Source organism: Stegostoma tigrinum, chromosome 10 (assembly GCF_030684315.1).
Source record: "Stegostoma tigrinum isolate sSteTig4 chromosome 10, sSteTig4.hap1, whole genome shotgun sequence".
In the NCBI taxonomy this organism is placed as follows: domain Eukaryota; kingdom Metazoa; phylum Chordata; class Chondrichthyes; order Orectolobiformes; family Stegostomatidae; genus Stegostoma; species Stegostoma tigrinum.
In genome coordinates this window covers 7,286,344-7,311,266 of record NC_081363.1, presented here as the reverse complement: position 1 = coordinate 7,311,266, position 24,923 = coordinate 7,286,344, and the positions used below count along the sequence as shown (strand labels likewise).

The 24,923-nt window shown below is 45.6% G+C and overlaps 1 protein-coding gene across 3 annotated transcripts in view; it reads right to left on the bottom strand.

The window, feature by feature from the left end:
* Nucleotides 1-24,274, bottom strand: part of ccdc88c (coiled-coil domain containing 88C) — a 257,529-nt gene extending 233,255 nt beyond the window's left edge. For 2 of the 3 annotated variants that reach the window (XM_059648946.1, XM_059648947.1), the window contains exons 1-3: nt 23,813-24,274; nt 23,275-23,375; nt 2,063-2,171 (exon numbers count right to left, since the gene is read on the bottom strand). In XM_059648946.1, the coding sequence (XP_059504929.1) occupies nt 2,063-2,171; nt 23,275-23,375; nt 23,813-23,872 (270 nt within the window). In that variant the 5' untranslated portion in view covers nt 23,873-24,274. Of the gene's footprint in view, nt 1-2,062; nt 2,172-23,274; nt 23,377-23,812 lie in introns of those variants that run through there. The other variant, XM_059648948.1, reaches the window with a different exon arrangement.
* Nucleotides 24,275-24,923: the final 649 nt, after the last annotated feature.

The following is a 24,923-nucleotide window of genomic DNA, read 5'->3' as shown; positions in this document are numbered from 1 at the left end:
TTCCAGTGTCCCCAAAAATTTTTCCTCCTTCAAATATACATCCAATTCTCTTTTAAAACGCTACCCTCCAGACTTTTCAGTTAAACACAGACACTCATTGCATCATATCGTTCCAGTTCATTTTGAAGATCACCTTAAAACTGTAACCTCCTGAATCAATCCCTCAGTCAATGGGAAAAAGTTTGTGAAGGGCTTAGGGAAAGAAAACACTATTGTTAAATGTACTTCAAGCTTTCTCTCCTCTAGGGAGAAGAAAATCCCAGCTTCGCCATTTTATCCAGGAAACTGTAATCCTCATTCCCTGCATCCATTTGACAAATTTTTTTCTTGAACCCCTTGCAAACACTTTGCATTTTTCTGTTCTCCAGCTCGGGGTAAACACGTGTTTTATAAAACACTTAACTTCCTGGCTTTTGTCATCTAGATCTCTAAAAGCCCAGAATCCCACGTGGTTTATGAAGAGGACCTGCCTCCTTCAGAGGTTTGTTCACAAACACCCCTGGGGCTTCTTTTTGTCTAAATCCTCAAGTAGCAACCACTTGGCACACAGGCTTCTTCGAGCAGCAATATAATAATGGCCAGATAATCTGTTTCAGTTGAAGCATAATTACTGGCCAGGACAACAAATTTATTAAGCAACAGATTCTGTTTCTCTTAGGTTTCAGGGGCTGAGCCAATTTGGGCTGAGATGTGAAAAGGCAATTCACCAAGAGGAAGCACGTGTGAGATTAGAATCACTCCTGTGATTGGCTGTGGGGTTAGTTACAGTGAAGCGATTTACCACTGCTCCTGTGATTAGGAGAAGTTAGAATTCTTGCTCCTAATCACAATTCCAGTCAGCAACCATATCCCCCATATCCTCCAAATGAAAATTCTACAAATTGGCAAATGAAGTTTGTTTGGTTATTTGTCAAGGTCCAAGGTCTAACTGTCTCGTAACTCCTCACTTGGTTTGCAATTGGTGAAAATTTGTAGCTCGGGTCTTGGATGCGGTTGTTTGTTTGCTCGTAGAGCTGCTTGTTCCATGGTGTACCGGCGTTTCATTACCTTTCTAGGCAACATCATCAGTGCGACCTCTAAACAAAAAGTGTTGCTCTATTCCAAATTTAGACGATCCTCTGGTGTGGCGGGTCTTGTCGCTTCTGGTTCTGTTTCTTTAGCAGTGCTGTGTATACAGGGTCTATTTCTACATGTTTGTTAATGGCGTCCCGTGTTGAGAACCAGGCCTCCTGAAACTTCCTCGCACATCTGTTGTTCACTTATAGAAAGGCACAATCAGCATTCGCTTGTCTCCATATGCACAGACAACGATGGCCATCAGTTCAACAGGGACAAAGCGACTATATTAGGGCAAGCAAACAACAGACACGCAAGGGAATTTCTGGAGGCCTAGTTCTCAATACAGGACTCCATTAATAAACACAGGAACAGACCCTGTACATAGGCCGCTGCTAAGGAAACAGAACCGGAAGTGATCAGACCCACCGCCACAGAGGATCCTATAAATTTGGAACAGAGCAGAACACCAATGCTTCTATTAGAGGTCGCACTGATGCAGTTGTCTGGAACGATAATGAAATGTCTGCATACAGCACAAGTGGCTCAGTGAGCTAACAAACAACTGTTCGCAATTAGTGAAGGGCCCTTTGGGTGGTATTCCGGGGCATGGGGGTCACCCTGCTGCTTTTGAAACTGTCCCCTGACAGGACTAGGGAAAGGAGGAATAAGGATGTAGATCTGGCCCAATATATTAACACTTCTCAAAACGCTAACGCACTTAACTACCATAACTAATGCGACAAACACATACACAGGTTGGACAATGAATTTGCAGCTTGTTTTCAATGCCGTCATCTTTTTCAATCCTCAAAATTACAAAAGAAATAAGCAAAGACGTTCTCGGAGTCTGAATTTGAGATGGTTTACTCAGCACAGAGGAAGTGGGTGGGGAAGGTGCGTGGAAGATAACCGAAATATCTTTTACATCTGGTAAATGCAGTCCCTGAGAAAAGTCAAAACCACAGAAGACAGGAAGCTGGGCACAGCAGTGGAGGTATCATACCTGGTAGTAATTCTTTACATGTCTGACTATTATGGCAAGGTTCTGAACACGCAAGTTGACATCATTGTTGATGTGTTTGTTGACTCTCTGATTGGTTGGCCTTGGGTCTCTAAATCAAGAAGTAAAAATCAGAAAATATGTGAATCAATTAACCAATGTAATAAAGTTTTACAAAATAAATTACAAAATAAAAATGCTGGCCAGCTTTCTAAATAGCTCCTTAGAGAATTATCTGCTTTGTTTTGTTTTATCTCTCAACGTAATCTGCAACCAAATGCTAAGGCCCCTGGACACAAACACTGTGCTTCGTCACCTCTGTCTCAATCTTTAGCCACGGTCATTTCACAGCCTATTAAAAGTTGCAATTGGCCCACATCAACATTTTTGGCAGGACATGAACCCAGGCAGCACAAAACCCCCAATGTCACAGTCATAGAGATCTACAGTGTTAAAGAGGTTCTAAACATTTATGCTTGTTGCTCAGAAACAATGGTTAGGAGAACCGAACAAAAGCCTGAGGAGCAGGAGTAAGCCACTCAGCCCATCTAATTGCTGTCAGTCAATGAGACTATGGCTGATCTGATAACCCTCGCGTCCACTTTCCTGCTTTGAATATGCTTAATGACCCAGCCTTGACAGCCATCTGCAGTAAAGCATTCCACAAATTCACTCCCCGCTCAGAAAACAAATCTGCCCCATCTCTACCTGAAATGGATAGCCCTTACTCAGATGATGCCCTCTGGCCCTCAACTCTTCCACAAGGGGAAGCAACTCTCTACACTCTGCCACGTCAAGTCCCTCATGGAACATGGATGTTTCAATAAGATCAGTGCTCATTCTTCTAAACTCCAATGGGTACCAATAGAACCTACTCAACCTCTCATAAAGCAGTCCCTCCATACCGGAACAAAAAAAAAAGTTGCTGGAGGAGCTCAGTAGGTCTGGCAGCATCTTTGAAGGATAAAACAGAGTTAACATTTCAGGTCCGTTTCTGAGGAAGAGTCACCGGACCCGAAATGTTAACTCTGTTTTCACCTTCGCAGATGCTGCCAGACCTGCTGAGCGAGCCTTTCCAGCAATTTCTGTTTTTGTTCCCGATTTACAGCATCTGCAGTTCTTTTGGTTTCTATCCTAAACTTGAATATGAGCAATTACATTTGGAGATGGGCTGAGTGGGATATATTGACTTTAAAAGGAGTTGAGCAGCAAAGAAAGTTGAAGAACGATGACTGACACTCAGAGAAACGGTCCATGACTCACTGCAAAGATATATCTCAGTGAGGAAGAAGAATTCCAGAAAGGGAAGAAACTAACCAAACTTAAGCAAGTAAGTTTGGATAGTATAGAAAACATGAAGATGGAAGCAAGAGTCAGCCATTTGATCCCTTCAGCCTTCCCTGTTAGGCTCCCTTTTCCAGTCAGTTCTGGCCAACTCCTCTCTAATGTCTTTGTACTTACCTATATAGTCAATTGTCATACTGTTACATCTGATTCCGGCTTCTCCCTTTAAACTGCAGGGTGAATGCTATCATATATAGTCACTGCCTCCTAAGGGTTCCCTCACTTAAGCTCCCTAAATCAAGTCTGTCCCATCACACAACACCAAATCCTGAACTGCCTGTTCCCGATGGGTTCTAATACAAGCTGCTCCAAGAAGAAATCCTATAGACATTCCACAAATTTCTCTTCTTGAGATCCATTACCAACCCGATTTTCACAGTTCGCCTGCATATTGAAGTCAAAAGGAGACAGTTGTTATAAAGGAAACATTTTCAGGAAAGGCAACTTGCAAACTCGTATAACAGGGATCATAGAAGTTCATAGAATCCCTATGGGGTGGAAACAGGCCCTCCGGCCCAACAAGTCCACACCGATCCTCAGAGTATCCCATCCAGACACATTCCCCAAACCCACCTAATCTATACACCCCTGGACACCATGGGAAATTTAGCATGGCTAATCCACCTACCCTGCACATCTTAGGGCTGTGGGAGGAAAACGGAGCACTCAGAGGAAACTGACACAGACATGGGGAGAATGTGCAAACTCCATACAGTCACCCAAGGGTGCGATTGAACCCGGGTCCCTGGCACCATGAGGCAGCAGTGCTAACCACTGAGCCACTGTGCCACCCAGATCAGTGCTAGGATCACAATAATTTACAATACATGTTTGGTCATGATGAGGAAAGTGAATGTAGTCGTCAAGTTTGCAGATTGCATCAACTAGGTAGGAAGGCAAGCAGCGAGGATGGCAGAGTGCATGTACAGAACAGTAGATAAGAAGGTTAAGTGAGCACCCAAAACTTTTGTTGATGAATGTGAGAACATGCAGTTTGGCTGGAAGAACAGAAGAGCTGAATATTACTTAAATGGAGAATGATTACAGAAAACTACAGTACAAAGGGATTTGGGAACTCTTTCATGAATCACAAAAGGCTGGCAGACAAGTTCAGCAGATAATCGGGAAGGATGAATAAACTGTTGGCCTTTATTTCAAAGGGAGTGAAAAAAAGCAAGAAGTTTTGCCAAAACTAAGAGACACTAATTAGACCACAGTTGGAATACAGTGAACAATTTTGGTTTGTTTATCCGATGAAAGATATACCGGCATTGGAAGCAGTCCAGGAGGTTCATTAGATTGACTCTGGATTTGGAAGAACGGGAGAACAGACGGGAGAATAAGCAGGTTGGGCTCATACTCATTGGAGTTCAGAAAAAAAAGGAGACCTTATTGAAAAATGTAAAATTCTAAGAAGTTTGACAGAGTAGATACAAAGTGGTTACTTTCCCTTGTGGGAAACAGTCTGCTCCTACATTTTATGATCGTGAGCTTCGGAGCATACAGTAATGGAGATAATGTAGCATAATTGAATCAGGATTAGTTAACATACAGAAGACAACTAGTTTAACTGCAAAAAAAGGCAGCCCTACAACCTCAATTATTAACTATCAATGTTAGTGACTTGGAGGAGCGTGAAGAGTGCAATGTACACCAATTTGCTGATCAGGGCAGGGGTAGCGTTTAAACCATGCTTGCTGACACCCAGGAGCACGGACACTTTGTGAAATCTTTCAAATCTGTTTAGAGCGACAAAAACCTAATACACACCTAAAAATGAAAAGCAATAAATTAGAGGAAAAAGGGCGAAATAAAACAGAGACAATGCAATGTGGGCTTGGAGGAACACAGCAGGCTAGGCAGCATCAGAGGAGAAGGAAAGCTGACGTTTCAGGTTGGGGCCCTTCTCCAGAAGGAAGGTTAGGTCTCTATTCAGCACAGTTCAGAAAAATGAGGGGTGATCATATTGAAATACAAGATTCTGAGGGGGCTTGAAGTGTTTCAACTTGGAGGATAATCTTGAACCAGGGGACATTGTTACAAATTAAAGGGGGCACTCATTTAAAGTTGATACATGAAGGAATTTCTTCTCAGAGGGTACTGAATGTCTGGAACGTCCTATCGCAGAGAGTTGTGGAGGCTCAATTGTGATAAGTACTTAAAAGTGGAGCGGGATAGATTTTTGCATAATCAGGGTGCAGAAGGGCTGAGGAGTTGAGACCTGGGGCAGATGAGGCTGAACCTTATTCAACAGAAAAGCAGGCTCAGGGACTGAATGGTCTGCTCCTACTCCTATTTCTGATGTTCTCACGTTCATCGGACAGGATTCAGAATCCTCTTGCTTCCCTATAAATCTACTGTGCTTTATATACAGTAAAGGCAGGCCTAGAGGGGCTGAATGGCCATCTGCTGCTTCTATTTCTCTTTCTAGGGGGCGGCACAGTTGCCCAGTGGTTAGCACTGCAGCCTCACAGCACCAGGGACCCGGGTTTGATTTCACCCTCAGGCAACGGTCTATGTGGAGTTTGCACATTTTCCCAGTGTCTGCTTGGGATTACTCTGGGTGCTCCGGTTTCCTCTCTCAGTCCAAAGATGTGCAGGTTAGGTGGATTGCCATGCTAAGTTGCCCATAGTGTTCAGGGGATGTATAGGTTAGGTGGGTTAGGCAAGAGAAATTTAGGGGGATGGGAATGAGTCTGAGTGGAATGGACTTGTTGGGTCGAATGGCCTGTTTCCACACTGCAGGGATTCTATAATTAAATGATATTTCGGACATCTCTCCAATATGAACAACCTGAAATCTGAGATAACAAGGTGTGGAGCTGGATGAACACAGCAGGCCAAGCAGCATCTTAGGAGCAGAGAAGCTGACGTTTTGGGCCTAGACCCTTCATCACGTCTAGGCCCGAAACGTCAGCTTTCCTGCTCCTAAGATGCTGCTTGGCCTGCTGTGTTCATCCAGCTCCACACCTTGTTATCTCAGATTCTCCAGCATTTGCAGTTCTTTTAAACCTGAAATGCGAGTCCTGATTCTTCCTCCAGAAACAAACAAACATTTTCTGACTTTATTTCAGAGATTTTTTAAAAATATACATTCATTCCTGGAACGTGGGTGATTGCTGGGCTCGCACGTATTGTCCATCCCTAGTTGCCCTTTGACCTGAGTGACAGTAGGGCTATTAAGAGTCAAATGTAGGTCAGATGGCAGACTGCCATCCCTGGACAATCGACAGAGGTTAACTGGACAATTTTTTTCCCCCCCATCTACTATGACAGGATTTGAACTCATATCCCCAAAACGTTAGACTGGGCTTCTGGATGACTAGCCCAGTCACGTGACCATTACATCACCATCTTCCCTCACAACTAAATCACCCAGTAATAATGGGCACTGCAGATGCTGGAGAATCCAAGATAATAAAATGTGAAGCTGGATGAACACAGCAGGCCCAGCAGCATCTCGGGAGCACAAAAGCTGACGTTTCGGGCCTAGACCCTTCATCAGAGAGGGAGATGGGGTGAGGGTTCTGGAATAAATAGGGAGAGAGGGGGAGGTGGACCGAAGATGGAGAGAAAAGAAGATAGGTGGAGAGGAGAGTATAGGTGAGGAGGTAGGGAGGGGATAGGTCAGTCCAGGGAAGACGGACAGGTCAAGGAGGTGGGATGAGGTTAGAAGGTAGGAGATGGAGGTGCGGCTTGGGGTGGGAGGAAGGGATGGGTGAGAGGAAGAACCGGTTAGGGAGGCAGAGACAGGTTGGACTGGTTTTGGGATGCAGTGGGTGGAGGGGAAGAGCTGGGCTGGTTGTGTGCACCTCCCAGTCGCAAACCATTTCCACTCCCCCTCCCATTCTTTAGATGACATGTCCATCATGAGCCTCCTGCAGTGCCACAATGATGCCACCCGAAGGTTGCAGGAACAGCAACTCATATTCCGCTTGGGAACACTGCAGCCTAATGGTATCAATGTGGACTTCACCAGCTTCAAAATCTCCCCTTCCCCCACCGCATCCCTAAACCAGCCCAGTTCGTCCCCTCCCCCCACTGCACCACACAACCAGCCCAGCTCTTCCCCTCCACCCACTGCATCCCAAAACCAGTCCAACCTGTCTCTGCCTCCCTAACCTCTTCTTCCTCTCACCCATCCCTTCCTCCCACCCCAAGCTGTACCTCCATCTCCTACCTACCAACCTCATCCCACCTCCTTGACCTGTCCGTCTTCCCTGGACTGACCTATCCCCTCCCTACCTCCCCACCTATACTCTCTCCACCTATCTTCTTTTGTCTCCATCTTCGGTCCGCCTCCCCCTCTCTCCCTATTTATTCCAGAATCCTCACCCCATCCCCCTCTCTGATGAAGGGTCTAGGCCCGAAACGTCAGCTTTTGTGCTCTTGGGATGCTGCTTGGCCTGCGGTGTTCATCCAGCCTCACATTTTATTATCTTAAATCACCCAGTACTTTGCTTATGTGAGTGAGTGTGTGTTTCACTGGTGAGCAATATCTGTCCATTTTTGAAATTCTGTCCTTGTTTCAGAGAATTGCCCACTGGAATTTCATCAGATTTGTCCTTGCTCACAGACAAAGCACTGGTTTTCTATTGCTTTCTGCAGGACAGCTGACCAGGAGACTCTCCCAATCTTACCACTTGCCATCAAGGTGCATGGGAGGGATTTATAGGCTAATGGTCAACCGGTTTGGCCAACATACATTGTCAGCAAGTTCTGGCGCGGGGCTTGAACCCAGAGCTTCTGGGCAGGTGGAGATGCCTTATGAACACCACAAACCCATGAATATTAGCCTTCCTGCTCTTTTTCACTGTAGTTAGATTTATATACCACGCAGTAGAGTCCCAATATGACACTGCATGGGAAATTGATTCTGTAAGTGGGAAAGCAGAGAATGTCAAGGGGCTTTATGACCATTTGTAGTGACCAGAGACAGATCTTCACACTCCTTCCATTTTACATAAAACTGCATATGGGTTTTCCTGCATGGTAATTGCTGTTTGCCCCTTGTGCGACTCATTAACTTTGCTAGCATTGTAAATGACTGCTGTTTCATTGTTCAAGGTCACTTGTCTAACATAGTTCTACATTGAGAATCTAAACTTTCTGATCTACTTTCTTAACATTCTAACAACTCCTTCAAAAGGGCTCTTGTAGTATTGTCCTCACCCCTAAGCCAGGAGGCCTGGGCCCAGAACTTCTTTATAGTCATCCCACCTGCTCTGGACTTCTGTGAACAGGTTGGTTTTTAAATTGCTTTTAACCAAATTCTTCAAAATCTCATCCAAGTTCTGCCAAAAGGTCATGCCTCACAAACCGAGTTCTTTGAGAAGGTGACCAAACAGGTAGATGAGAGTAAACCGGTTGATGTGGTGTATATGGATTTCAGCAAGGCGTTCGATAAGGTTCCCCACAATAGTCTATTGTACAAAATGTGGAGGAATGGGATTGTGGAAGATATAGCAGTTTGGATCAGAAATTGGCTTGCTGAAAGAAGACAGACGCTGGTAGTTGATGGGAAATGTTCATTCTGGAGACCAGTTACTAGTGGTGTACCGCAAGGGTCGGTGTTGGGTCCGCTGCTGTTTGTCATTTTTATCAATGACCTGGATGAGGGCGTAGAAGGATGGGTTAGTAAATTTGCAGACGACACAAAGGTCGGTGGAGTTGTGGATAGTGACGAAGGATGCTGTAGGTTGCAGAGAGACATGGATCAGCTGCAGAGCTGGGCTGAGAGGTGGCAAATGGAGTTTAATGCAGACAAGTGTGAGGTGATGCACTTTGGTAGGAGTAACCAGAAGGCAAAGTACAGGGCTAATGGCAAGATTCTTAGTAGTGTAGATGAGTAGAGAGATCTTGGTGTCTATGTACACAGATCCTTGAAAGTTGCCACCCAGGTTGACAGGGCTGTTAAGGCGGCATACAGTGTTTCAGCTTTTATTAATAGAGGGATCGAGTTCCGGAACCAAGAGGTTATGGTGAAGCTGTACAAAACTCTGGAGCGGCCGCACTTGGAGTATTGCGTACAGTTCTGGTCACCGCATTATAAGAAGGATGTGGAAGCTTTGGAAAGGGTGCAGAGGAGATTTACTAGGATGTTGCCTGGTATGGAGGGAAGGTCTTACGAGGAAAGGCTGGGGGACTTGAGGCTGTTTTCATTAGAGAGAAGGTTGACAGGTGACTTAATTGAAACATAAAATAATCAGAGGGTTTGATAGGGTGGATAGGGAGAGCCTTTTTCCTAGGATGGTGACAGCAAGCGCGAGGGGTGAAAGATATAGGACAGATGTCAGAGGTAATTTCTTTACTCAGAATAGTAAGGGAATGGAATGCTTTGCCTGCAACGGTAGTAGATTCGCCAACTTTAGGTACATTTAAGTAGTCATTGGATAAGCATATGGATGTAAATGGAATAGTGTAGGTTAGATGGGCTTGAGATCAGTATGACAGGTCAGCACAACATCGAGGGCCAAAGGGCTGTGCTGTAATGTTCTATGTTCTGTTCTAACTCTGTACACTTAATCCTCAAAGCACACAATAGTTATTAGAGAGAACCCCAACCCCTCCAGACACCATCCTAAAACCCAGGGGCTTTAGGAGCTGATCTTCATGCCAATCAACCACTCGTTACTGATTGATCACATTGTCTATTAAAAGTATTTAAATACTTTTAAACGGAGGAATTTTAAAACTAGACCCACAAGTAGACTGTGATAGTTATCACTGAAGTATGCAAACAGGCCCATTGGCCCAACAAGTCCACACCAAACCTCACAGTATCACACCCAGACCCATCCCCCTGTAACCCACCTAATCTACACCTCCCTGAACACTACGGGCAATTTAGCATGGCCGATCCACCTAGCCTGCACATCTTTGGACTGCGGGAGGAAACCGGAGCACCCGGAAGGAACGCACGCAGAGGGAGAATGTGCAAACTCCACACAGACAGTCGCCTGATTCTGAAATCAAACCCAGGTCCCTGGTGCTGTGAGGCAGCAGTGCAAACCACTGAGCCATTGTGCTGCCCCAAATTCTCAAACCCCCAAATAGTTCACAGACTCCCTGCCCAGCTGTCTGCATTGCAATGCTGTGGAGTCCAAGTGCCATCAATACATAGATTGTGGGTGTTTGTGGCCAGGGCACAAGGTCCAGGACAGCGGGCTGTGGAGGGGTTCATACCTGTCGACTCTCTGACCCTTGTCTGTGGCTACGTTCATTCCTGGGTGTCATAGGAGAAGGTGCACGCTGTATCCATCAATGCCCCACTATCCTCACCTTTGATGGTTTGCATTCCCCATAATGGGGTTTGCTTGTAAATGTTCAACTGGCTGCATGGTGTTACAATGGAGCTGGTTACTAGATTACAAAAGGGAAAAAGAAATTCACTGCGATTTTGGTAGTGGGAAGGTCACTCAGTTGTGTGTAATACATTTGATTTATTATTGTCACATGCTGAGATATAGTGAAAAGCACTTCTGGATAGAAAGGATAAAGAAAAGGAAGACTAAAACAGAGGAGATGAGTTTTTTTCCCCCCAACCACTCAAGCTGGTTGAATTTCTGGCCCTGAAAGCTGGCAGAAGCGGGTGGAGTGATTAGAAATGAGATGTTGCACATCTTGTGGTGAGAAACTCAGGTTTGGAGAAAAGGCAAAGGGGGACCCGAAATCTACTTTTAAAACAAAGCTGACAGAGACTGCTCTTTGGAAGTAATGTCTCATCTGCGAAGTGGTGTGGGACTACTTGAGGTCGTGAAAAGCGCTATACAAATGCAAGTCTTTCTTTTGCTTCTGAACATTTAAAGGAGACGTGTCACATGTCCAAGCTGGGACATGGTCCAGGCAACCAGAAACAGCAACAGTAGCTGCCGCCAGTCTGCATCTGCAGGAACCGATCACATTCCCATTGCGTGCGCACCACTAACCCCATGCATTGTGTGTTCAACTCGCTAAACAAGAACGATGTAATTTAGTCAAAAACTGACCTAGCTCGAGAATCCACTCACTGAAAAGCAGGTCTTTCTAAAAACACAAGCAGTTGCTCCACGATTAAGAGCGTTTTCAATATCTACCCACTATCGAACAAAACGGTTAAATATTCTCATCAACGAGGAGACAGGAACCTTTCCACCAGCAGCTGCATTGTTAGTTGACAGACCAAATACACAGTCTGAATAGCAATACCTCTGGTGAGAATGACTTCTCCCAGCTGATGTTTGACATATTATTCGCAAGATTTTTCACACTTAATCCTGCTGGTCTGGCTCTCTTCCACCTGTTTCATAAATAACTTTTAAGAGGAGGAAAAGGTCATTCTGTTCCAATAAACCAACTATCACTTAGACCGAGTCAATTTCTCTGTTGTTACACGGGGCAGCTCCTTTGCTGTAGACAAGTACACACAGCTTTTCAGTTTTTCCAAGTATTTGTACAGCCTCATTTCCTGAAATAATATCTATCATAATTAAAAATCTCATCTTTTGGGGCTAGAGGGCCTTTGTTTGTAAATGTCTCCCCCCCCACCGTGTTTACCCACATTCCGTGATTGGAGGAGACAAGTGTTCTCGAACTACATCAATCCCATTGTTAAAGTGAAGTCTCTGACCTTTGACCTGCTTAGCCCCTAAATTATCTGAAGGGGACTCAAACCTGACTCCAGGAGAATGTGCACTAATGAAGGAAAAGATAGGCAGCTTCTCCCAGTTAGGGAGACAATGGCCTAGTGGTTACTATCGCTGGACTATTAAACCAAAAACCCAGCTAATGTTAAGAAATAAGAACAGGAACAGACCGCTCAGCCTGTTGAGTCTGCTCCACCGTTCAATAGGATCGTGGCTGATCCAACGTTCCTCACGTCCACGTGCCTGCCCTTTTCTCATAATCCTCGATTCTCTGACTGATCAAGAATCTCTCTATCCTCAGCCTTAAGTATACGTGAGGACTTTCTCCCAGAGCTGTGTGGGAGGAGCAAGGGAGCCATAAATTTTGTATTCACAAAAAGTCCAGAATTCAGAATCTACTGATGGTCCTGTCGATTGACAAAAGCCCATCTGGTTCACTAATCTTTTAGGGAAGGAAATCTCCCATCCTTACCTGGTTTGGCCCACATGTGACTCCAGATCCACAACAATGTGGTTGATTCTGAACTGCCTGTGGGACAATGAGGCATGAGCAATACATACCGACTCCAGCCACTGATGCCCTCATCCAGTGAATGAATGAAAAAAGGCATTTAGCATCACGATTGTGCGCCTTTGTTCAATAGTGCACAATCAACCTCAGATGCAAAAGGATTACATGCCATATACCGACACAGCATCTATCATTGACCCCTGACCAGCCGTACGTTAGTGTTAGAGCCAAGTATCTGCAACTCCAAGAAAAGATTAAGATTTAACATTTTGAGAATTGCATCAATTTTCAATGTTCACTGACTGCTCAAAATGTTTCATTTTCACTCTGCTTTCTCAAACACCTGAACCATTTTCCCAGTTGAGGAAGGATGGTCAATATGACCAGGATGAGGCCATTCAGCCCCTCTAGCTTGTTCTTCCATTCAATAGAATTGTAGCTAATCTCCAGGAGAAGACAGTGGGATCATGATCATACTGAGCTAACAATCCTGAAAACCAGGCAAATGAACTGACACACTCCTAGTTACTAAATAAAAGACAAAAGATCTGCGGATGCTGTAAATGAGGAACAAAAACAAAAGTTGCTGGAAAAGCTCAGCAGGTCTGGCAGCATCTGTGAAGGAGAAAACAGAGTTAACGCTTCAGGTCCGGTGACCCTTCCTCAGAACAGTTCTGTGGAAGGGTCACCGGACCCGAAGCGTTAACTCTGTTTTCTCCTCCACAGACACTGCCAGACCTGCTGAGCTTTTCCAGCAACTTTGATTTTGTTACTTCCCTAGTTACCAACTGTTATGAGGAAGAGTCACTCGACCCGAAACATTAACCCTTTTCTCCTCCACAGACGCTGCCAGGCCTGCTGAGCTTTTTCAGCAATTTCAGTTTTTGTTGTTAATGATTTGGGGGGTGTGGGTTTGAATCCTGCCGGGCCAACTGGTCAATTTTTAACTCAATTGATACACCTGGCATTAAAAATTGCTCTTGGTGAGGGGTCAATAATTAGACAGTGTAAAAACCCACCTGGTTCACTGAGGCCAGTTATGGAAGGAAATCTACCTTCCTTACCTGGTCTGGCCTACACATGACTCCAGCCCAACAGTAATGTGTTTGACTCTTGACTGCCTCTGAAATGGCAGATTAAACCAATTAGCTCAGGAGCAACAGAAATTGACCTTTCCAGCAACACCGACACCTCACTAAGGAATAAAGAAAGAAATGCCTCTTTGCTGCATTATAATTGATGTTGTTGTTATTAAGTTATCAGTCATTTCAGAAGCTCCAACTGACTGCCAGCATTCACAATCTTTACAGGGAAGAAATTGACAGACTCCCACCATCCTTCAAGAGGTTGAAGTGCTTCCTGAAAGCATCGAGGAAAATGTCCTGCCTTCTCTTTCTGTGTTCCCCAACCAGAGGGAATCCTTTCTCCGTAATGACCCTCATTGAAACCTTTTGATATTGTAGGCACTTCGTCCAGAATTTGCTGAAAGTCAAAAGAATACATGCCATGTTGATGTAACCTATTCATAACTTCAATCTCCAAGCTCCTGTACAGTGTTACTTAGAAACAAACCAGGCAGCCCTCGCAAAGGGTGAAGTTAAGCCTGCCCAAGCACTCCTAACTTTGTGCTTTGATGTGGGAGTCGCTGCTCTCAGCCCTGTTGGCCTTACAGAGGTCATTCAGTGAACGATGTTGACACAGTTAAGCAACAAGCGAAGTTAGAGGGATGGAAATTCACAGAGCCTGCCAGCAGCTGCCAGGGTTCTGAGGTCCAGCAACGTAAACAGGCAACCGGTCTGGAGATTCCATTGCACTCAGTTTGCTGATGATACTGTATTTCGTTACAGAGCCTGGCTAAAAGCAGGTTTCTCTTGAAAATGCATCAGCAAATTCTCAAAAAAAAAGCCCCCTGACACCGACACTTCTGATAAACGGGAGGTTTTGTTTTACAATTCATTAACAGGATGTGCCCTCACCCTCTAGGCCAGCAATTACTGCCCACTGTTAACTGTCCAGGAGGTAGCAGATAAAACCAGCATACATGTAGGGCAGGCCGGGTAAGTCAGTCAGGTTGCCTTTGCAAAAGAACATCAGCCCATCTTCTAAGTTTTTGCAGGTCTTGGCAAGAGCAGGTGAGGGGTGCCTCACAGCAGCTGCCCCATCCATTTCCCCACTCTTCGAACAAGGGAGGCCTGCAGCCTATTGGAAGCAACCCTCAAGGTTTCCTTGCTCTCCTTATTTGCAGACGAGGTGTGGGCCTCAAAGGCTAGGCCAGGATTTATGCCCAGAGGGAAGTGAAGGATCAACCCGAAGCTAGTACTTGCTCACTCAGTTGCCACCTTCCTGTTGGGCATGAGGCAGAGGTGGAGGCTAGATGATACACAGGGAACCATGAGAATTCTGATGGCGGAGGATGGAACCATTCATCGTTTACTTGGGGTCCTTGATTAGGATTTACCCAGGCAGAGAAGAGACGGTATCCACCTACCAATCACCATCCAAATGAAGTGCCACTCAGCCTCCAAGCCAGCCAGTGGGAGGGCATTCAATTCTGCCCACAGAGTTTTCAGGTACTTCATTCAGCTCAGTCAGGAGGCCATTTGACTTCACATAGTCCGGGCAAGAATTTCAATGCAGAGACCAAGTCATTCTTTCATCAGTGAGGAAAGTGTTGCAACTCTGGTATAAAGACTCAGGTGAAACAGCCAAATCTGACCACTACCCTGAGCAAAAGGTATTTCCTGGTTCTCATTTCAAGGTTGTTCCTCTCCTTTGTCCTACATTCCCAAACATAGGAAATCCATCCCGGTCAAATCCTTTACACTTGTAAATACTTCAGTCAAGCTGCCTGCCTATCTTCACAAATCAACCTTCATAACTTAACCCTCTGAAGCCCAGTTTAATCCAAGTGAACGTGCAGAGTACTCCTCCTATACTTTGCCGATGGTGCAGTGACTAAAACACAACGTCATACCCCAGAGTGGGACCGAACAAGGCTGCCTTCCCTTCATATTCCAGTTCCTTCAAAGCTAAAGACAGGCATTTTATTGGATTAGTTCATTGTTTTAGTACCTGTAGTTTGGCTTTTAAACAAGGTGTGCAGCTGGATGAACACAGCATGAAAGCTGACGTTTCCGGCCTAGACCCTTCTTCATTTTCTCAAGAAGGGTCTAGGCCCGAAACATCAGCTTTCCATCTCCTAAGATGCTGCATGGCCTGCTGTGTTCATCCAGCTTCACACTTTGTTATCACGGATTCTCCAGCATCTGCAGTTCCTGTTATCTCTGGCTTTTACACACGTCTTTTCCAACTTTCAAATCTCCCAGCTCTGAGTTTCTCACCAGTCAGAATAAAATCCAGTTTGTCTTTCTTGGATTCAAAGTAGCAGACTGCTTACAACGGATCTTTCAAACAGCAGCGTATATCCTGATGTCAATTCACAGGTCAACTGCCATTAATTCTCCAAACAGCTCATGAATTGCTTACCGGTCTCCAAGAAACAGGTCCACAACACCAAACATCAGCATGGGCATTCTGTGTCATCAGTAGCTTTATTTACAAAGCTGTTCTCGCAGATAAACTCACCATTTACACAACAAACAAAAATAAACACCTGTTGATACAGTCTTCTCATTGAAACTGCAATTCCATTGAGATCGTAATTACACTCATGCCACTCGGCCAAAAAGAAACATTTGTACCACTGTATGCAAAGAAGTTTGAGGTGCCTTGTTTGCGATATCATAACAGGAACTGCACATCCACAGTATGTCATTGGGCTTGGTCACCTCAAGATTGCAAAAGGTGAAATGTAAATGCAAAGCTTCCCTTGCATTATGAAATGGTTCACTAACTTGTGTCAGCAGTGGTGACAATTACACATTAGGCCATGGACCTAATTTTGTGTCTTTTGTTTGAGGGAGAACTATCATGGCTCCAAATGCATCATGAGACCTCCACTTCTGTTTGACGCCCAAGAGGAACTCACCGGGAATTTTAAACAAGGATCAGTAAATGTTAATATATATAGTAGGAACTGCAGATGCTGGAGAATCTGAGATAACAAGGTGTGGAGCTGGATGAACACAGCAGGCCAAGCAGCAGAGGAGCTGGAAGGCTGACGTTTCGGGCCTAGACCCTTCTTCAGAAAATGGTTCTAGGCCCAAAACGTCAGCTTTGCGGCTTGGCCTGCTGTGTTCATCCAGCTCTACACCTTGTTTTCTCAGGAAATGTTAACTCCATTTCCAGAATTCCAATAAAGGATAGTCCTCTAGAGGACAGCTCATCTAAGAAACAGATAAGTTGTCAAAGTGAGTCACCTATATCAGCAGTCACAAAAACAGAAGTTGCTGGAAATGCTCAGCAACTGAGGAAGGGTCACCGGACCCAAAACGTTGACACAGTTTTTTTTCTTCACCAATGCTGCCAGACCTGCTGAGCTTTTCCAGCAACTTCTGTTTTTGTGACTGATTTACAGCATCCACAGCTCTTATGGTTTTTAACCTATAATCAGTGTTGATTCCACAGCTGCCCTGGCACTGTTTGATGGACACAGTATCCAAGGAGCTTCAGCCTGTTTCTAACCCCATGCTGTACCTGTCTGGCAGTGTTTGATGGAGACAGTGTAGAGTGACAGTCTCTATCTCCATACTGTCCCTGTTCTGGGAGAGTTTGATAGCAATAGTATAGACAGAACTTTACACTTAGCTTCAAAGAGTAAGGAAAGTTTTGCTGTATCTAATCCTGTGCTATATCTAATGAATGGCGCCACTTCACGCTGATACTTGCGTCCAAAATATTTCATGGTGCAAACAATCCTCAATTCTAAAGCATAAAGAGCAGCTCAATGATAACACAGTGTGGAGGTGGAGGAACACAGCAGGCCAAGCAGCATCAGAAGAGCAGGGAAGCTGACGTTTCCGGTCAGGACCCTTCTTCAGAAACAGGGGAGGGGCAAGGTAGGCGGGATGGTGATAGGTGAGTGTAGGTAGGGAGTGGGGGAGATTGGTCAGTGAGGTGGGAGGAGTGGATGGATGGAAGAAAAGACGGACAGGTTGCTTCAGGTCAAGGAGGCGGGGATGAGAGGGAGGGTTGGTCATGGGATGAGGCTGGGGATGAGGAGATTTTGAAACTAGTAAAGTCCACATTGGGTTGTTGGCTTGGGAGTGTCAGCCTTCCTGCTCCTCTGATGCTGCCTGGCCTGCTGGGTTCCTCCAGCTCCACACTGTGTAATCTCTGACTCCAGCATCGAAAGTTCTTACTATCTTTAAGAACAGCTCAATGCTGTGAAGTGAATTGAGAAATATCAGACTGTTGAAGATACACCAAAACACTTTGAATCATTGCAGTAAGCCATTCTCCTTGTAAAGACTTAGTACGATTATTAAAAAAAGACTTAGAGCATGGGAGTTTACTGCCCATGATAACTGAAGATCCACCACCTTTGGCAACATTTATAAACAAGTTAGTTATTTAAAGTGGGCCTTTAAATTCTAAATTTCTGCAATAAAATACAAAGTATCCTGGGCATTTTATTTACACTCTCTTGGGAGCAGCTGGGTATAAAACAATAGGCATTGAACCCTGGATTCAGATACACACAAAATATTCTCCAACTCCACCTCCAGCCCCCTCCCCATCACTATCTCCACACCCTTTGTAATGTACAAATGAGGGGCTGAATGGCCTATTCCTGCCCCTCGAGGCTGCTGCATGTTTCCATAAGATCATGGCTGACCCAACTACACCACATTCCTGGCTGTCCCCAATAACCTTTCACCTGCTGGCTATCCACCTCTGCCTTGAAAATATCAAAGTCCTCCGTTTCCATCACCTTTTGAGGAAGAGAGTTATAAAGACTCATGAATTTCTGAGAAAAAAAATTCTCCTCATTTGAGTCTTGAATTGGTGACCCCTTCACAAAATGCCTTGCTTTGGTTCCACCTCCAATCGGTGATCAAGAGCGTGCATGTCCTATTTTCACTAATCCTGTCTTTGTAATCAGAGGATCTCACATTCTTATTTTAAATCTCAGAGTTTGATTTTAAGTGCAACACTTGTGTCCTGCAGCCAGCCAGCTCAGAGAGACATGCCCCTCCTCACCCCCACAGAGAGCTCATGCACAACATGATTTGTTCAAGTGTCATATCCAAGGTTTATATTTGAATGGACATAACTAGGTTTCTGAACACGCTGCCTGGTAAATAATGCAACAAGAATTCAAAAAACATCTGACACAGAACCGCCCCCTTCCTCCTCCATAACCCTTTGAGAAATAGGTTCAACCTGCTCGACCCACATGATCCCTGATCTCCTTCAGTCAGTCAAGGGGACCTGCAGCTCTAGCTGTTACCAATTTCTCCTTGGCAGCATTGCCCCTCTATCACTGTGACGTCCCAGATGAGACTGTCGACTGGGCACAGAGACACCCAGCACCCTCTGTTTCTCTGCCTTCCCACTAGATGCCAACTAATGTCATCCAACACCTGACTGAACAAGCAAGGGCAGAATTGATTGGGCCACTCGGTTTCTGCTCTATCTCCATGACACCAAGAAACACAAAACCCAGGCCGCTGTTGTTAAGTAGCCATGCAGGTCAGGTGACAGTGGCGCAGGAGCGAGGTAAGACCAATGGCGGAGCCAACAGGATGCACCATAAAGTACTTCCTGTTCAAGGTTACCCTGCATCTATCATGTTTTACTGGATAGTTCTAGTGAACCACAAATGCAACAATATCAGTGTTTATACTGCACATGGGACATCATCTGAGCTCCTCATGCCCTGTCCTGCATCTCCCCCCAATCCTTATTGCCTTCTGCTTCATGTTGAACACATTAACCATTTAATGAGGACAAACAGCATTATAAACATTTGTTTTACAGAGTTGAATGACAGTTTCCTCAATTATCCTCTGGTATACCCCTCAGTAAGTCTGCCATCTACGTTACCTTCCAGTCAGTTCCAGCTCACTTGGGAGAAATTGGATCATCCACCCAACATTGAGTTGGTGATGCCAGCACAGAGGATGAGACCAACAATTGGCCATAAAGTTAAACAACACCGAGGGTGACCCTTTGGCCCACTGCACCGATGAAAGACCTGAGAGGCCATCAGATTTTGGAGCAGAAGTAGGCTATTCAGCTCATAAAGTCCAACTTGCCAGTGAGGTCAATCCTCACTTCAGCTTTCCTGTCTATTCCCCAGGACCCCAGATTTCCTTGCTGGTCAAAAATCTGGCTCTCAGCTTTGAATGTATTTAATGACCCAGCCTCTCCAGCCCTCTGCAGTAAAGAATTCCACAGGTTCACTCTCCTCAGAGGCAAAAAAAGTTCTTCCTCATTTGTCTTAAGTGTGCAATCCCTTATTCTGAGATGATGTCCCCTTGTCCCTCTATCCTAGTAATCCAACTCCAACATTTTTATCTTCCCTGAAAAGAATTCCTTTCAAAAGTTATGATGATGGAGTCTGCTTCTTCTACCCTTTGCAAGCAGTGTCTCAATTCACAACTCACTGCGCAAAAGGAATCTTTCTCCACACTGCCCCTGGGTTTTCCTGCCAATTTATTTCCGCGCCACACCCACTACGAGTCAGATGATTAATCAGGTGCCAGCTTTGTCAATACCCAGCTAAGAGAGTCAGTTCTCATTTCACATTGAAAACCAACCGTCAGAAGAATATAATAACTTATAACTTGTATACAGCCTTTGGCAAGGTGTCTCAGAGGAATGTTACCAAGCTCATCTTGGGCTGAGCCACACATGGAACTGTCACACTCGGCAACTGAAAGCTTGGTCAGTGAGGTGGGTTTTTTAAAGCTTGGAGGAAGAGGAGGAGCTGGCTCAAAGTAAATTTAGGGAGTTCCAGACCTGAAAGTGCTACTGGTGGGCCGAGAGAAGGCTTTTTTGGTGGTGATGGGTAGAAAATGACAAGCGGCCAAAGCAAGTGAACTCATTTCTCTTTGGGTTATTGAGGTGGAGGTTACAGAATTAGAGGAGGGAATACAATTACAAAAAGCGAATTCCACTCTGGGATCACTTGTTGGATTTAAACTGCAAACCTCCAAAATTCTACACATGGCGTGTGCTCATACCCCAATAAACAGATACTCTCGGGGAAAATAAAAATTTAAAGCCAGGAGGAGAAAGGATGGGAAGCACTGGCTATATCAGTACAAGTATAAATGGGCCAAATCACTGCCTTCTGCGCTGTATCACTATGAGTGATAGAGCACTTTATAAAATGGCTCAGCTGTTCGTGGCAACGGCTTCCAACAAATACTAACACAAAGGGTTCTCCCAGTCTGCTGGCTCTGTACACTTCTCAGTTCCTAGTTACACTTTTGGAACAAGGAAATTGCTTTCTTTGTGGTCTTGTGCTTTAAAAGTGAATCTAAAATGCCTTTTATCAGTTGGAGCCAAGCACAGCATCACTTAATCACTTCTCAAAGTCTGCAAAATCCCAGGCTCTTCCACCACCAGCTCAACCACCAAAATATTTGTGAGAAGTCTCAATCATACAAGCACCATATTGAATTACCATAAAGAAATTTGTTGCACTATTGTTCTGTCCACAGGTACCATTTGACACCAACAAGCGTTTAAAAGAAGTGAAAACTATTATTCGATAGTGTACACCAACTGGTGCGTTCATACAGTGATTCGATATTAACAGAGTCCATTCAACACATTGCATCTGTGCTGGGCTTTGAAAGAATTCTCAAATTAGTCCCACTCCCTTTCTCTTCCCCCAAAGCCTGGCAAATGATTCCCCCTATTATACACCATCTTTCGAAAAGTGAAATTATTCTAACCTACGTACATACTTAGATAGCTTGTTTCCTTTTTGAATTTATTGAGTAACAAACTTCAGGTCTGCTGTTAAAAAATAGCTTCAGCCTTGCGTGAACATGCTTCAGTGACTAACCACCATGAGAGCCAACCAAAAAGTCCCATATAATCTGTAAAGCCAGAATTCATTCTGCCATCTGACTTGGTTACTAGTATCATCAGCTGGGATCACAACTCAGGCCTAACATCTTATGTGGCTCAGACTGTGTCGGATAATGACTTTTACAGAGGGAGGAGAGAACACTGGAGAGGGTGCAGAGGAAATTTACCAGGATGTTGGCTGGGCTGGAGAGTTTCAGTTATGAAAAGAGTTGGGCAGACTTGGCGGGGGGGAACCCGGAGGTGATTGAAATGCTTAACATTTTGAAGGGCTTGGACAGGGTAGACAAAAAGTGACTTTTCCCCTTGGTGGAGGGATCAATGACAAGGAAGGCATCGACTTAAGGCCAGGGCAGAAGATTTAGAGGGTAAGAGAGCATGGCGGGAGTCTGCAACTCACTGCCTGTAAGGGTGGTAGATGTTTAAACATTGAAGAATTTCTTTGATTATCCCAATGCTTAAAAAGTTAAGAGCCAAGTGCTGGCAAATGGGATTAGAATGGTTAGGTAACAAAGTGTGGAGCTGGGTGAACACAGCAGGCCCAGCAGCATCTCAGGAGCACAAAAGCTGACGTTTCGGGCCTAGATCCTTCATCAGAGAGGGGGATGGGGAGATGGTTCTGGAATAAATAGGGAGAGAGAGGGGGAGGTGGACCAAAAATGGAGAGAAAAGATGATAGGTGGAGACAAGAGAGTTGCAGTGGGAGAGAGATTCCCTGAGGTTGGTCCGGAGGGAGGTGGGTAACTTCTTCAGGTTAGGCATCCCTGGAAGACGCTTCGCAGTGAGGGTAAAATTGTATCAGAAATAATGGGAACTGCAGATGCTGGAGAATCCAAGATGACAAAGTGTGGAGCTGGATGAACACAGCAGGCCAAGCAGCATCTCAGGAGCACAAAAGCTGACGTTGCTGTTTTGGACCAGCACAGATTCGATGGACCGAACAGCCATTTTCGCGACCCTGACCCTGTTTCCACAAGCACTTTGGGACATGTTTCTAAAGAACTGTAAAAATTGAAGTGGATTTGGTTGTCGGTTTACAGTTAGGAAAGGAGCAAGATCTTTGCGGGATCTGACACCAATGACTGCTCTCTGTGGCCTTAAAAAGTTAACACTAATGGCATTTGAGAGGCTGCACATGGTTTTAAATTAATTATTCTTGATGTCCTTGAAGCATCTCGGGACACTGTAGTCTGTGAGAGGCTCTGCAGCAATTAAAGTGGTTGATGTTGTACTTATTTACGCTGTGGAAAGACGGTGGTTTTATATCACCGTTCTCTGATGTTTTTGGATCATTCTCGAGCCTATTTATGATAGAATCTGGCGCCTTTTGAGTGAGGCAGCTACTTTTTCAACCTCTCACATTGCCACTGGCTTTCCACTGAACTTCACATCTGTTGTTCTCTTTAAACCAAATGGCAAAAGCCGTCCCTCCTCCCTCAGGGACTCTCCTTCTCTTCCCCCGCTTACAACTGACGGAGAATCTAACAACAGTGCATAATGAAACGTGACCCCCTGTTCCCTCCCTTGCTCCTGCCGGAGCTCTTCAAAAAGCTGCAGCAGCATGAAGAGATGGTGTTAGAGTCAGAAAGGATACCTTTCTGAAAAGGGCCAACTTTTGTGAACCAGCCACACTGCAACACAAGTGGGAGATCCCCTCTGAACTCGCCCTTAGCCCAGGACATGAGAGCAGGCTCGTTCCGTGCTAATTGGAGACGTGGCTTCGAATTATATGATAAGACACTGAAAACGTTAAGAGAGTCATATCGAAAGTGAGACGGAGCCCAACTCACATTTGTAACATGATTTTGTGCAGGAACACTCCATCCACTAAATCCATGTAAGTGGAGACTTTGTCATTGCTCTTCCCTCCCACTGGCCCAAAGGTTTTAACCTGAAAGATGATTTAGAAAAAAAAATATTAAATGCAGCTCCAGGTAAAATTATACAATTGTCACCTCGAGCAGCAAAATAGGTTACAAAGTGACTCCCCCACCACCTCCGCCAACAACCACAGGAAAAGTCACGTTTACAGTTGCTTGCAAAAGTAGAAAGAGAAGCAGACACACATACACACGCACACACCTTCACTACAGTACCCCACCACACACAAATAGCCCTTCAATACACACTGACCCACACACCACTACCCCACACATACGCTAATCTTCCCCACTCACTCTTCACACCCTACCCGCTCAGACACACGCTCACATCACCCACCCACCCCAGTATACACAGAAACTCACACGCTCTCCACAACACACAATTTAAACTGTGTGTGTGTGTGTGTGAGAAGGTTGCTGACTCTGATCTCAGGCTCACACTTACCCAGGTCACCAGTGGGCTGCCCAGAAACTGCTCCATCAGTTCGGAGATGGTCACCTCCATGGTCAGGAGAGCTGTGAGAGACAGAGAGCGCGGGGTAGTGAGGGGGGGAAGATCACTCCATACTCAGTGCAACGTCCGTTAGCCCGGGCTGGGCCACCCCTCAAGTGACCTGGGGCAGAGAATCTCACATTACTCCTACCCCCCGCCGGGCTCTCCGCCTCTGTCCTCGCGGGGGAAATTACAGCCAAGATTAAACCCCCAGGATCGACAATACAAACTTCAGCCGGACTGCCGCGATACCACAGCAAGCCGGCGGTGCCTCTACCTTTCTGTTTGCACTGGGAGCGGTGAGAGTTACAAGGGGGCAGGTTCAGTAAGTTTACCGCCCCGCTCCTAGAGCTGGAGGATGAACCAGGAACAAAGCGGCGCCCCCACGGCACCGGCTCATTGTAACCAACAGCACCAAGCAACCAGCCCGCCTCAGATTGACAGGGGCGTCCACCAATCACCGCGCACAGGTCAGCTTCCCCAGCCTCCCATTGGCCGCGACCTGTCAGCGCATGCTGTAGGTGGGACTTCGAGCGCCCCTGAAGGCGGGGCCGCCGACAAGACAATGAGCGGGAAGGAGCTCGGGCGCGCCCCCCTGTGGAACACCCAATGGCATCGCAGGAGCGCCCCCTGTGGGACACCCACTGTCACAGCATGGGCGACCCGACGGGACACACGTTGTCAGCACAGGAGTGCCCCCTTCCCCCAACCGTGGAAAACCCAATGTCATCGCAGGACAGTTCCGCGTGCAGTTCTGGTCGCTCCATTCCAGGGAGGATGTGGAAGCGTTGGAAAAGGTGCAGAGGAGATTTACCAGGATGTGACAATGGGAATTGCAGATGCTGGAGAATCCAAGATAACAAAGTGTGGAGCTGGATGAACACAGCAGGCCAAGCAGCATCTCAGGAGCACAAAAGCTGACGTCTCGGGCTTAGACCCTTCATCAGAGAGATTACAGATTTACCAGGATGTTGCCTGGTCTGGAGCGCAGGCCCTATGAAGAAAGGCTGAGGGACTTGGGTCTGTTCTCATTGGAGAGAAGGAGGCTAAGAGGGGATTTAAT